This window comes from Aricia agestis, chromosome 8, assembly GCF_905147365.1.
Source record: "Aricia agestis chromosome 8, ilAriAges1.1, whole genome shotgun sequence".
Taxonomy (NCBI): Eukaryota; Metazoa; Arthropoda; class Insecta; order Lepidoptera; family Lycaenidae; genus Aricia; species Aricia agestis.
In genome coordinates, this window is record NC_056413.1 from 2,823,892 (window position 1) to 2,839,524 (window position 15,633).

Consider the following 15,633-nt stretch of genomic DNA (forward strand, 5'->3'; position numbering starts at 1 on the left):
TTTACAAACTAGTGTAACTCCTAAAAACACAGTAGTGTCAACAAGATTCATTTTCTCATCATTTAATAGCAAATTGGTGTGCACTTGCTTAACATTTGGCAAGGTAAATCTTTACATTTTGTTTTATTAGAATTTAAAAGTAAGTCATTTACGTTAAACCAATTAACTATTTTGAGAGAGCACAATTTACCTCGTCATAATTCGACTGTTGTCGCTTCACTTTAAAAATAAGTGAAGTGTCATCAGCAAAAAGTATTATCTCGTTATCATTATCCTTAACTAGATAAGGTAAGTCATTTATATAAATGAGAAAAAGAAACGGACCCAAAATGGATCCCTGTTAACACCTAATTCTATTTTGGTCCCAGTGGACCTTTTACTATTGACATCAACCCTTTGAGTCATGTTCCTCAAATAAGATGTCAAAAGGCTGAGTCCCGAGTCCCTTATGCCATAGTTGTGCAATTTCCTGATCAATGTAGCATGATCAACACAATCGAATGCCTTAGAGAGGTCGCAAAATACACCTAAGGCATCCCGCGACTCCTCCCAGGCTTCAAATATACTACAAAGAAGACCTACACCAGCATCCGCAGTGGAACGACCCTTAGTAAAACCGTATTGATCATTATGCAATAAATTATTGGAGTTAAAATGTACAAACAATTGTTTTAATATTATTTTCTCAAATATTTTACTAAAAGTCGGTAGAATAGATATAATTTGTCGGATCAGATTTAGTTCCAGCTTTGAACAAAGGTACCACCTTGCTATTCTTCAATAAATCAGGAAAAACACCATTCTTTATACAGTCATTAAAAATATTGCCAGGCAAGGAGCTACGATGTCAATTATTGATTTAATAATCTTAGTAGACAGACCCCAAAGATCTGTAGTATTTTTAATGGTCAATAATTTAAACGTGTTAATAATATCTTTAGAATCAATTTCTCTAAACTTAAAATTGACATCGCATTCCTTTACATACTCTCTGAGTAATTTTTCAGCCTCTGCAGGCGAAGAATTTAAATTTTTTGTTGTTGAGACCGGAATGTCAGTAAAACGTATATTGTATACGTATATTGTATATTCACAAATGTCACGAACTAGAATGAAATATAAAACCCATCAAACAACTACAAGTTGCTAACGGTATTTCATGAACCAGATAAACCCTGATTGTCCAGCACTGTGCAGGTTGATGATGATGAATTATAGCTAAGAACACTCTTGAACACGTCAGCTTTTAAACAAAAAAAACTAGATCAAAATCGGTCCACCCGTTTGGATGCTACGATGCCACGGACAGATACACACACAGACAAACAGACAGACAGACAGACACGTCAAACTTATAACACCCCTCTTTTTTATCGGGGGTTAAAAATGCAACACAAGCCGCGAAAAAAATTTGTGATAACGAGAAATCTGTGAGAGTAGCGCAAATTTGGTTTAACACGTTAAACGCCGACTCAAATTTTACGACTTTCCGTTTAGGCCATGGGGGGCACCATTTGAGCGACACTAGAATGTTCGGGCCTTGGACACCATATGACCGCGATGTAGTGTCAACTTCAAACTCTTCTGGCAGGCCAACGAACATGCAATCTTAGCTTTTGTCAATACAATGAGACCCGCGTGGCCCTCTAGAGTCTAGACTAATATGGGTTGTACTTGGTTTTCGGCTAACGTCAGGACATAGAATTTTTTAGAGGATATTTGTGGGAGAACTTATTTATACCCCATATACAGGGGTTTATCACACAAAAAAATCACGTTTCTTGTATGGGGGCAACATACGTTTCTTGTATTTTCTTGTATTGAAAACAAGCAATCTCAAAAAAAAATCTGCTAATCTTTGACCCATCATCCCTATTAGGACTTGTTTCGGTCTTTCAGAAACATTTTAAACATTTTCAAACATTTGCATTACAGTAAACCTTTTTTACAGTCAGGTTCAATTATTGGCAAAAAACGGAACCCTTATAGATTCCTCATGTCTGTCTGTCTGTCTGTCCGTCCGTATGTCACAGCCACTTTTCTCCAAAACTATAAGAGCTATTGAAACTTGTAAGTAGATGTAGTCTTGCTACAAAAATGGAAAAATTATTAAAAAATTTAGGGGTCCCCATAGGTACAACTGAAACAAAAAACATTTTTTTTACATCTAACTTATGCGGGTATCTATGGATAGGTCTTCAAAAATCATATTAAAGTTTCTAATATAATTTTTTTCTAACCTGAATAGTTTGCGAGAGAGACTCTTCCAAAGTAGTAAAATGTGTCCCCCCCTTCTAACTTCTAGAGTACTATGATAAATCTAAAAAAAAATATGATGTACATTACTTAATATAAAAACTACCAACGAAAATTGGTTTGAACGAGATCTAGCAAGTAGTTTTTTTTTATACGTCATAAATGGTAAACCTTAAACTAACAAAAAAAAATTTCATCTAACCTATGCGTGTGGGATATCTACGGTTAGTTCTTTATAATCATATTGAAGTTTCTTATATATAAATTTGATTTAATTGGCTCATTTTGTTGTATTATTACATTTTCAGATATAGTTAGAATCGATGATTGCGCCATATAGCTTTAGCTTGCTTTTCTCGTACATGCAATTTTGTATAGGACTCAAAAGTCTATGTATGTCTGGTCCACGGAGCTACTACCGTGGTCTGGTCTCTGCTTAAGATTACGAGTCATCGTTCCTAAAATAATTACTTATTAAGAAAAATTATTTTATTTTTCATTTATTAAATTATACATACTACGTGCTATGTAATCTATGCAATAATTAATTCTCAAAGTCAGTTTACGAGGTCATTCAACCCATAACGTTGTAACTTTACTTTTTGCAACAGGCATAGTAATTTTCAAAGAACCTGCTACCATTTACCACCCGCTCGCGAAGCCACGTAATTTTGAGACATGCGTTACATAGTTTTTAGAGTCGTTCATACGATGAAATGGAACGGACGCTCGCGCGCGGCCGGCCGCGGCTTTGTACGTTTTGTTTGTATTTGCTCGTTTATCGCCCGAGCATCGGCGGAATACGGTGTGCCGATTGAAATTAAACTATGGGACTCGCAGCGATCCCCATTGTCCCATATGGTCGACGTGACTAACGAGTTCGGGTTAAAAGTGCTGGCGGAACATAACTTTTTAAATGAGAATAATATAGCGTTCTCCCCGTACGGGTTGATGGGTATTTTAGTGGCACTGTTCGAGGGTGTGGACGGGGAGTCCTCGTACCAGATACAGAGGAGCATGCAGCTGCCCTGGAACAGGAACGTCATGAGGATCGGGTTTCGAGATATTCATAGAACGCTCAAAGTGAGTCAGTTACATCTTCTTAGTATAATTATTAATTAGATATTAATTGCTTATTTAGAGCGTGAGAATAAGCGTTGCTTCTATTTATATTGTGTTCATCTCCACCATACACAAAATTTTAATTAAGTACCATTTTATATTTCCTTACATTAAGTATTTTTTTCTATACTTACTTACAAATAATTTTAGAAATATCAGTTTTTAAAATACAAATGAATCTGCACGGTCTGATCCCTAATGGCATGATGATTAATTAATAGATATTGAAAACACTTTTAATATTTTCAGACATATTTTATACCGGAAGAAGGATTTCTAGCAGGGCTAGCGCTGAACAACGATAACGTTACTTTTAACGAGGCTTATGTTAAGATTTTGAGATTTTATGGATTCGATTTAGAAGCAGAGCGCGCCCCTTCGAAACCAGACAATATAAGTACAACATCGATAAGTACTTCTGAAGCGACGACTCCTGTTAATAATAACGTTCCATCCAATGATAACACCGTTATCACGACTACTCCCAATACCAGAGAAGAAACAACACTAAACCCAAACGCAGAAAATATCGATAACCCAGGACCAAAACAAGAGACAACACCGAGCGTGATGCCAACTCCACAAAAAGAGGAAACGACAAGTGTAATGACAACACCGACAAGAGACGAAACTACAGCGAGCGTAATGACTACTCCAGCAACAGAAGAAACAACTCCGAGCGTTACGACGACACCATCAACGAGCGAAGCTATCGAATCCACAACAATGACGTCACAACAAACGCAAAGCCCGACGCTTGCAGAGCCTCAAATGATGATCGAAACAACAACTGCATCCCTAACAACTATTACTTCCACAACAGAAGCTCAAGCAACAACAAACGTGGCCGATACAACAACAGCTCCAAATACTGCTTCAGATACGACCACGTCAAATGTTGCTAGCACAATGTCAGACATGTCGAGTACAACCCCAGACACGGTGGCAACAGCAGACGGAAATGTAGAAGATGCACCCTCATCAACGACTATCGAAACGTTACAACGACGGAAAAAGTCAATTTTAAATTTCGTATATACAAGCCCACCCTATGTGGAACAGTACGCGGCTTATCGAGCTTTTAATATTGGACCCGATCTTCCCGAAATAGACCCTGACTACGACAAAATGTTTTCAGTCAATGGGTTAAGAAATATAGAGGTGAGATTTGAGAAGAAGATTGAATTATGAGACATGCAGATATTTCTAGTTCTTAATGGGATTCTATGGATTTCAGGTCACTTATATGAATTATGATACCATTTTGGATCATGCGTTCCTACCGCATTTGGAAGCATCGGCACTGCGGCTTCCCTTGGACAGCGAGAAATACTACCTTCTAGTGGTGTTGCCAATGCGAAGAGGTGTGGTCGAACTAGAAAGATTGCTATCAAGGATGGCAAGGGAGTCAGATTTGTCTGACATCTACTCCGCGTTACGGCCCTGTAGGGTCAGGGCAGCTGTTCCGAGTTTTGTTGTGAAGGGCCATGTCACTCTCACGACTGATCTCCAAAAGGTAACAATCGCGTAACTGACCATTATAGCATTTGCATTAGCATAAAGTATTGAGAACAAAAAATCCCATCATAATATCATCTAATGACCGGAAACGGATATGACTGAAAAAACGTACCAAATCGTAATATTTTTTAGATTGCTTAAAAATTTTGTGATTACCTAGGGATTTATTATTATTGACTTTCCAGCTGGGCATGAGAAATGTTTTTGAGCCGCGTCAGCATGATTTTACGCCGATGACTCACCAAGCCGGCGTCTACGTGAGGAGCATTGAACAAGCTGTCTCCGTAGCTATTCGGAAGTATCAGCAGACCGACACACCGAAAGGTATATTCATCGAGATTCTAGAATCTACATATATTATTTAAATGTTAGATGGAATTGTAGTTTATAAGTGACTTGAGTTAGTTTGGGCCTTACAAAGCCAATTTTCTATTGTTTTACTAGAACCTTAGGCTCGAGCACGACTAAAAAGGATAATAATTGCCCTTCCTCGGGTAAAACAATGCGGCGTGGGCCGGCATGTCACGGTGTGGTCCAGATAATTGCTGTCGTTGGGACCGGCCCGATGAGTGTGAATTAGTCGACCAAAAGTCTGAGGGTCAGCCCAGCGTCATGCACCGGTGACCACTGGTCCTTGAGCTGAATTGTTACGGCATATATTATTATAAAAAATTAATTACGCACATGGTTCGGTCCATAGGCTCGATCACCATAAATACATATTACCTACTTAGTTATTCTTTTGAGATAAGTACTTTAATCTTACGTAGGTTATGGGTTTTTCACTTAGCGACTACCAGCATAATCCGCATGAAGGGGTTTTTACGTAATCCTTGCTCAATGCTCAAGAAGTGTGATAATTATTGTCGAAAGAGTGCGAATTTATTGTTACGGGGTGGTAAATACTAAGTAGCCTCAGACTTTGGTGTAGCGATGGCGAAACGCGGCGACACGCGCATTAGCTTCTATTGATGCGCCCGCGCAGCGCTATCGGCGAACAGTATAGACAGATCGACAACGGGGGAAATCAGTCATTGCACTATCATCCGACCTAAATGCTTAATCGAGATGGAAATCAATAATCATGATGACTATTCAATTACAAAAAAAGGAAAAATCTGCAAAAATTGCCAGATAATAATTTCCTGTCCCCGCAAAATGATGCAAACGTAATGACTACGCATTCACATACATAACAAGGCCGATTATATTTTGTATTCCACAAATTGTTGTTTCTTAAAAGCATAATAAAGCTTATTATGAATTCATTAGAGATAATAAATAATAATTAGTAAGTATTAAACTTACATAATTTTTAATAATAAGTATCTTAATTTATTCATTTGAAAACCTGCAGTAAAGGTACCTACCTATCTATATTGTGATTTGTGACCCTTGTTTTAACATTTTTAGTTTCACTCAAGCAATAATTATTTTTTACTTTTTAGTTGTGTACTTAACGATAACTTAACTTTAACGAAGTGCTTGACAAAAAATGTAATCTTCATAACGGAACCAGCAAATACCCCTCCCTTCCTTTTACTAGAAGTCGGTTAAAGTATGTATTTATTATAGTTATTATCTAATATCTGTGCTTTGTGATACAAGCTGGATGATAGGTCCTGGAGCTGGCAGTGATACTCAACTTTTCTATAAACGGGCTACAAACACGTTTCAGTCATGGTGTCGCGGGCCGCAACGATTTAGGGTTAAACAATAATTATGTTCTTCAAAATTAGCGATTAAAGAGGGGAAAAATTTTCACGACTTTCACTACGACTGCATTATTTTGCTGGTGGGCAGCGCCGTAAATAGGGCAGTGCCACCGGTGCCCACGCACAGGGCGTAGACTCTGGGGGGCGCAAGAATGGCCTGACCAGGCAGGATTCAGGACTATTAATTTTTCGGTTTGCTCCCGATAAGCTCCCGCTGCGTCCCTAGTGCTCGATTCCAACAATAAAATAGGTCTATACATTACTCTGGTTACCTGTAATATAATATCTAAAAAAACAAGAACCCAGTTGTAGAAGCTCGCACAGGGCGCAAAAAAGGCTGTTTACGGCACTGCTGGTGGGAGTGAATTTCAAAATGTTTCCAACTACACGCGGGCCGCGGGCGAAAGTCTGTCCTTTTTTTGCGCAGGGGAAACCCTTTATGGGTGCCCCGGGTTGGGGGTGTTCCTCAGTTAAGCTGACCCCGTGGGTATGTGGGACTCCCGGCGAGAGCGCCGGGCTTACTCACTAAAACCACCTGCGGTTCGCCTTCAGCCGTATACGGAGAGATGTCCTGGATCTAACAAACACAGGACTCCCTCCATGACCGGCCGGTCTAGTTCAAAAGGAACCGGACTTCCACCAAACAAAGTAAGGGAACGCTTCGGCAAACTGAAGCGACCCCTCCGGCACCGGGACTGGCTATAAGCCGTTCCCATCTTCTCCCGGAGCCCCGTTAGAAGAGAGTTAGGGCCGCGCTACACCGGGCAACGGCGCGGCGAGCACTTTCAGTGTCATATGATTTTAACCTTTATCTTCATTATTGTAATACATAGTATCGCTTGAGAAATCGCTAGCGTGGCCCTTAGGAGGCTCGCATAGCGTCGCCTCAGCACTCCCGTCCTACGCCGGCGGAGCGGCATGCAGAGAGGTGCAAGGTGGGTGATGGGATCGTCCTCTCTGTCCCGCTCCACGGCCTCTTTCTGCGACATCACAATTTCGCAGAAAGAGACCTAACATAATAATATAAAAAAAAATATTATTATCTTTTCAGGTTACATCCCGAGTGCCAACTTCGTGTATTTCTCTGCGACATATCCATTTTTATATTTTGTTATGGACTCGAACATTCACGTAGCTCTGATGGCTGGAAAATTGGTGGATCCACTCAACACTAGAATATTATAACATTTTTCAATACTTAATCTACAGTTTTATTTTTTAACCTTTAGTTACTTACGGTACCTGAAGTCTTCAGTATGTTAATGGCACTCAGGCGCTTTGCAGACGACGGGGCAGGGCGGGCCGATCAATTTAGCCGCGAACGATAGAACAAAGGGGAACGCTTACCTAAATTACCAACGCACACGGCGGCTAAAAAGACCGCGCCGCAGGTGCCCGGTGGGCACTGGCGGCGCGGCATGTCCGCGAACAAAAAGCCCGCCCCGCCCGTCGTCTGCAAAGCGCCTAATGGATAAATTTTTATGTTAATTGAAAAATCTTAGAATTAATACAAAATGTAATTATGCATACCATATTATACTAATTAAGGTTTGGTACTTTATTTAATTAATAAAAACAAAATTACCATCTTGTATTCAAAAACCTTGCAAGTGTATTTACATTTTGTTTTATCCTTCATCAAAATAGAAAGACCTTACAAAGATTTCGGAACCATCATTAAAGTTGATAATAGAGAGAACCAACCTATGTTATTTTAACCAGGCAATGTAAAGTCAATGATTTGTTTTGAATTATAATTGGCTGGGCTTAACATAATATAACGCAGGTCTATCATTAATTATCTACATCAATTTCTTCAATACTATCAAAGAAATCATTAACTATTTTAGTTGCAAGGTAGGTACCAAGCACAGTTAAAAAGTATTTTACTAATTTACTATGTATTTTAGTATGCTTGTGAATACTATTCATAAAATTGAAGACGTTAGTGGATGAAGCAGGTAAGAAACAGTTTAAAAACATCAGATTGTTAGCATAAATGAAGACTTAGGTAAGTTACAAGGTTTACAAGGGAAAAGATAAGTATATGTCCTAATAAAATGTTAGTTATCTGGTTCTTCCACTCACATCTTAAATAATAAAGGGTTAGGTATGTAAATGAAATAAATTATAGTTTTTTTTATTTATTTTACATTTACACTTCTCACTTAGCCCTCTTGGATTTGATCTTTCTTAGATAGAACTCTAGCTCCTTGCCCTCCAGTACGTAGCCGTCGGCACGACCGCACTGTCCGGGCCGGCTGGATACGCACGCTGAAACAACACATTCCGTTACTTCCCTATAAATAACAAGTTGCCCTATACCATGTTTATATTACTTAAATCAGAGTAACTATGACAAGACAATCATACGACTGCTAGATGGTTCCCAAAACGGTAGCCATCCATGATGCAGCCTCAAAGCTTCTCAATATCATCACTTTAAAATTTTCTATAGTTACAGCAAAGGTTGACTAGCAGAAACAAAAACATAAGACCACATTCGGTGATATCAAAACGAGATCCCTTTATTTATACAATGGACCAACAATTTCAGATAAAACTGTATAGAATAAGTAATATTTACCCAATAAACGACCAGTATGGAATTGCTCCTCCAAGGCGGCTTCTACTTTAGATAGGCGTTGTCTGGCCACATATTTCTTGGCTGTCTTCTTGCTGCGTTTCTTATTAATAATGGCTTCCTCAGCTTCAGTCTGTAATAAAATAGATGATGTATAAATGGACTGGTATTTACAACAGCTAAAGTTTAGTTCATAAATCAGAAATCCTGAACATAATCATATTTCATTCATATGACACGCAAAGTATATCATCATGTTTAATTAACTACTTTTGCCTCCTAGACTTTGCTAGTCAAGAATTTTAACTTTTTCAAGTTAAAATTCATAATTTCATGTGGCCTTACAATAGCATTAAAAGAGTAATTGTAGCCGATGTATGATTGTTGAAACTATGAATTATACTATAATTTTCTAAAATTTTAATGATTATTATGCAATGAATAAGCAGTGCCTGTCATCTTTTATTGTAAATTATTAAAGGTAGTTAATTTATTAAAAATACAAGGCCATCTTCAGAAGAACCTTAAAATTATAATTAAAGAACTTAGTGACGAGAAAAATAAAATTACTTATTAAATACACTTTTCCTATGTGAGGTTATTTTTGTTACTCTTCACATATAAAACAAAAAACCTTTAGGAACATACATACTTTTTTTTTTTTAAACAGGCAATTGTGTGTTATTATGCTATGAAACAATACTACACAACAACAACAACAATACTATAGTATCTGACATAATAACAAATTTTTAAATGAAACATTTTTTGGACTACTCACCAATTTGGCGCCCTTCTTCCTACCCAGAGGTAGGAGGTAGTGAGACTCGTACCATTGTCTGAAGGGGGTAGCGTCAACCACCACAATAGCATTCTTCACCAGAGTCTTGGTACGGACCAACTCGTTGTTAGATGCATTGTATACTACATCAATGATACGGGTCTTACGGGTGGAGCCTGAAATTAAAATTGTTGTCTGATTAATAAAATACACTATGTAACAATTTCATACTAGACAGTAAATTCTGTAAACGACTGTTATTGTATGCTATAATAGGCCTAATAGCTAGAGGTTATTATATTTTGCTTTTTACTGTATTTGAAACTTGTATCACATGTTTTTAACCACTAGAAAGACTTTTTGCAAGAAATATTGAAATGTATTGCTGTTTCTTGTTTTGAATTCACATTTGTGGATGTTAAAATTTTTAAAGGTTATTGGTATAGGTAGTAAACAATTACAAACAAGATAGATACTGAAAGCTACTTACATTCAGAGCCCCAGGAGAAATTGCCAGCGTCAAGACGGAGAGCGCGGTACTTGACGTTTCCACCACGAGAGCGGACATTGTGGATACGTTGTGGTCCAAGCTGAAATCAACATGAAACCTGGTTAATACGTAACACCAAAAGAAACATACAAAATAATCGTATAAGTATTATAGGTTATGAACATACCTTAGTGTTGGCTGCCGGGCGACCTAACTCATACTTCCTCTTCTTACGGATTGGCGCACGCTTTCCACCGGTGGCCCTTCGCTTATGCCAGTGATCGCGGCTGATACCTGATAAAAGTTTTGAAGATTATTTATCGAAACCGATGCTGAATTGCTGATCGAATCTCCAACAAATACTAGTCACACACAAACTTGATATGGTATATAAAAATATACCCAATTTTGCACTCACAATCACGGATCTAATGATTACAGTATTTCAATTTACAAATTCTTTCATAAACACGATTGATGAACATGGATTAATTTCACGTAAAACACGAAGTACTCACCCATCTTGCCTGGGTCAAAAAGAAAAGAACTGTTTACTAAATGACACTGACAGAACTTTTTTTTCTTCCATTTTTTTTTTTGCAAATGATATTTCGTGACACAGATAATAAAAAGGTAAGTATACAGTGGATGTCGTGTGGAAGTCGTGTGGAAGGGCCCTTAAGGATGTATTTAACATTTATAAATTCAAAGATTCTGACCTAAATTCAAAATATATAGTAGAAGTAAACCTCCTGCATTGATCTACGTATTGGATGATACGGTGGGGACACAATATATTGTATATCGATGTGATCATGTGTCGTTAAATTATATCGATGTTCGATGCATGTGGTGAACTAACATGTAAAATATCAGTGTTCTTGGTGCAGCAACCCGAGTGGTCGCTTGCGTAATAAACGTAATCCTAATTCGTAATTTTTGCCGGAAGGGAAATTTGTATCAAAGATAAACGACTAAAAAACTGCTTAACGATTTCTTTGTACGATTTGCGATTTTTTAAGCCCAAAAACCGTGGGTTCACCGGTAAGTCTGAGGAAATATTTAAAATTAAAATTGATGATAACTTTCCTTCGAAGGGTGCGACAAAGCTTTTACGAACGTGAGCGGGGCGCTGCTGGCAGAGTAGACAGAATTATAGAGTATGCCAACTTAGAACTGATGTTGAAATTTTTAAATTTGACGTATTATGACGAAAATCGTCGCTAGGGTTGTAAAATTGTTACCTACGAATTTAAAACTATGACATATTCGCTGGACGTGTTTCTCTTTGGTCGCATTGTTGTTTGTGTTTTGGCACATGCGATTAAAATTGTCAGAATACAATTTTGAAATCTTTATTTTAAATATTTAAAAATAAATTATATCAGCCAGCGCGAGGCACATTCCTTTCATAATCCTTGTGAAACCCGATGAATTTGACAGATATTGAAACATGTCCGTCTCTTTGCAGTCGAACTACTGGTATTTAGTCTATTGTGCTGCTGGTAAGGAAGAGCTGTCAAAAATGTCGTTTTTGTACAATGATATTGTACATAAACAGATATGCTACGTCCATACTATTTTCCGGCTTAAATCTCTTCCGAACAATTTTCAAATTCAAAATTGCAGACATTGACAAATTTGATAGATGAGTGAAACGAAAGATACGAAAAACCATTTACGTAAAAGAGACAGTTCTATTTTTAAACGTCGAATCGTATCGCTGTCTCTTTCTTTGCCTGAGCTATGACAAAAATTCGATTTTTTCCAGATTGTTCGAAAAAATAATTGAAAATGTAAATAATCGAGGTATTTATTGCAATCAAGACATGTGGTAAGAGATTCCATGTGTTTTGTTTACTTTCGAGTCATAATTGGTACATTTTCGATACACGCACGACGTCATTTTCAATTTATTTAGGTGAGACAAGACGCGGCACATTCGTGACTGCGCTCGATGCAGACTAAACAACAGACGGCCCAATTGGGCCGTATTTGAAGCTTCACAAGGCGCGCGGTAGTAACATATCTGGTTTGAGTATTTCATCATTGTTTTTGTATGATGGCAGCGTTAGTTCCTTTTTTCGCCACGTGCATTTAAAGTTGTGTCTTGCCGAGCTCTAGGCCGCCATTTGCGGTAATTAAATTACATATTTTTTTCAATAATAATGAAATATCGAATAGTTCTTTAAAAATCTATTATAAAAAATCATTATAATTAATAATAAGAGTCTGGGTGCAGTGGTGTTCCTAACGGCTATATTTTCATAACACGCTATATGGAATATGCTACATTTTTCAAGCGCGCTAGTTTTGACGCTACGTTATAACGAAAAATCTCGATTCTTTCAAGCGCGCTTGCTTTGACGCTACGTTATAACGAATTTCAAGCGCGCTAGTTTTGACGCTACGTTCTAACGAATTTCAAGCGCGCTAGTTTTGACGCTACGTTATAACGAAAAATCTCGATTCTTTCAAGCGCGCTTGCTTTGACGCTACGTTATAACGAATTTCAAGCGCGCTAGTTTTGACGCTACGTTCTAACGAATTTCAAGCGCGCTGGTTTTGACGCTACGTTCTAACGAATTTCAAGCGCGCTAGTTTTGACGCTACGTTCTAACGAGTGGAATCTCGATTATTTCAAGCGCGCTAGTTTTGACGCTACGTTACATCGAATGGAATCTCGATTCTCGACGCGTTGTAAAGTTACCGACGTTATTGAAATTCTTTCTTTATTATGGTTTAGGTTAGGGTTAGGTTGTATATAAATAAAATTTTATTATTTACAAATGCTTTAAATGTTTTTTTTTTCTTTTTTTCATTCATTCATTCATTTATTTATTTGCTCTAAAAGTGTAATACAGTAGGTGGTAATGATGTTCTTATAGTCTAACACTTTTAGCTATATTATAAATTAGCATGCAAATATACATAATTATTGTAAAAATTTAAAGTAACTCTTATTTGTCCAAAATTAACATTAATCATTAAATATTATTGGAAGTCAACATTCGACCAAGTAATAATTAAAATAACAAATTAGTAGTGTGATAAATCGTAGATGACATGTCAGTACAAACATTGTTTAAAATTATTAATTATTACAAATTACAATAGGAAAGAAAAACAGAGAAGACATCAAGTTTATACGAAATAATTAGAATAAATGTATGTCATAGTAATTATTAAATTATAGTAATATGGTCAATTATATACGAAAATTAATTAAATTATGGTCACAATGATTAAAATAAAAGAAGAATTATATTATATAGAATTAAGTCAATATAATTACAAATGTATATCATTTTTTGAGTTGAGTAATTCATTTATAGAGTAGAAGTTTTTAATTTTTAACCATTTTACTATTTCCTTCTTAAATTTTTTGTATGGTAGATTTTTTATATTATTAGGAATAGCGTTATATGCTTTTATGCACATAGCATAATATTGTTTTTGGTACATTGCGTATTTTGGAATGACGTCAAGTACTAATCTGTCAGGGTTTCTTTTGTTTCTGGGATATATGTCACGTGCTTTCTTGAAACTTTTATAATTTATTTTTGCGTAATTAACTAATTCGTATATGTACATACTCGGCAGAGTCATTATACTTAGTTTTTGGAACAGTGGTTTGCAGGACTCGTACGGTGGCTTGCCACACATCGCACGCACACATTTTTTTTGTGCAATGAATGCCTTGTCTACGTCCGTCGAGTTGCCCCAGAGTAGCAGGCCATACCTAAGGATTGATGCTACATATCCATGATATGCCGATAGAACTGTATGCATCGATGCAACCTGTCTGAGTTTTCCCAGGACAAATACAAATCGGTTAATTTTGCTACATACATACTCTATGTGAGCTTTCCAATTTAAGTGCTCGTCGATATGCAAACCTAGGAATTTTGTGTGTGTTGTCTTATGAATACTTTCGTTTTCATATATTATTTTATTGCAGATGGCGGGTTTAGTCCCAATGTTTTTAAACTCAATAAAATTGGTTTTGGTCAGATTTATATTTAAGTTATTATTATTCATCCAGTCAATTACAGATTTGATCAAATTATGTATGTCAATATTAGTTTTATTTTTATTATCATTATTATTATTATCATAGTTTATTAATATAGAGATGTCATCCGCAAAAAGGGTACAGTCATAATTTGTAATATCAGGGAAGTCGTTTATGTAAATCAAGAACAGGAGTGGACCAAGTATACTTCCTTGGGGTACTCCGACTCTATTTGCTCTACTTTTAGATCTAACTGTAGTTAATATTTGTTTAATGACTGTGACGATTTCAATATATTGTTCTCTGTCAGATAAGTATGATTGTAACCAACTTAATGCAGGACCTCTGATGCCTAAGTTGCTTAATTTCTTCAGCAGCACTTTGTGGGACACGTAATCGAAAGCCCTAGACATGTCGAAAAAAATACAAAATGTAGACTTTTTGTCGTTTAAGTATTTAACAATCTGTCTTACTAATTTTGCTGCAGCTGTAGTAGTGCTTTTATTACTTTGAAAGCCAAATTGTTCTTGCTTAATTATATTATGTTTTTCTATAAAGTTTATAAGCCTCTTGTACATTACTTTTTCGAATATTTTTGACAGTACAGGTAATAGTGTTTTTGGTACTTACTACATAATATGTACATATTTTTACATCTTTTTTTACAATGTCAGTTTTTTTTTACATTTTATTTACATTAAAAAATATTATTTGCGCCACTTCTGTCGACGACAAACGATTTCTTCTGTCACTAGTAACGTTTCCAGATTTAGAAAAAATACGTTCACATGGAAGTCATGATTATAATCTATACTAATATCTAATTGGGAAGAGTTTGTTTGTTTGTTTGAACGCGCTAATCTCAGGAACTACTGGTCCGATTTGAAAAATTCTTTTACTGTTGAATAGCCTATTTATCGAGGAAGGCTATAGGCTATATTTTATCACTCGAAGTATAATAGGAGCGAAGAAATAGAGGAAAATGTGGAAAAAACGGGGGGAAATTATTTGAAAGGGCTTATTTGAACGCCCTAATCTCAGGAACTACTGGTCTGATTTGAAAAATTCTTTCAGTGTTAGATAGCCCATTGATTAAGGAAGGTTATAAGCTATATTTTATCACGCTAAGACTAATAAGAGCGAAGAAAT

At 36.6% G+C, this 15,633-nt stretch overlaps 2 protein-coding genes across 2 annotated transcripts; one reads left to right on the forward strand and one right to left on the reverse strand.

Annotated features, from left to right (window-relative positions):
* The first annotated feature begins 2,891 nt into the window (after positions 1-2,891).
* Positions 2,892-7,806, forward strand: LOC121729774 (serpin H1). The gene is made up of 5 exons (XM_042118396.1): positions 2,892-3,339; positions 3,628-4,539; positions 4,616-4,894; positions 5,085-5,223; positions 7,666-7,806. Exons 1-5 carry the CDS (start codon positions 2,935-2,937, stop codon positions 7,797-7,799), a joined length of 1,869 nt encoding a protein of 622 aa, XP_041974330.1. The 5' UTR covers positions 2,892-2,934; the 3' UTR covers positions 7,800-7,806.
* A 926-nt stretch (positions 7,807-8,732) lies between these two features.
* Positions 8,733-11,095, reverse strand: LOC121729673 (40S ribosomal protein S8). The gene is made up of 6 exons (XM_042118260.1): positions 10,988-11,095; positions 10,657-10,763; positions 10,470-10,569; positions 9,980-10,155; positions 9,202-9,331; positions 8,733-8,888 (listed from the first exon to the last, which is right to left on the reverse strand). The coding sequence occupies exons 1-6, from the start codon at positions 10,989-10,991 to the stop codon at positions 8,779-8,781; spliced, it is 627 nt and encodes a 208-aa protein (XP_041974194.1). The 5' UTR covers positions 10,992-11,095; the 3' UTR covers positions 8,733-8,778.
* Between the last annotated feature and the right edge of the window lie 4,538 nt (positions 11,096-15,633).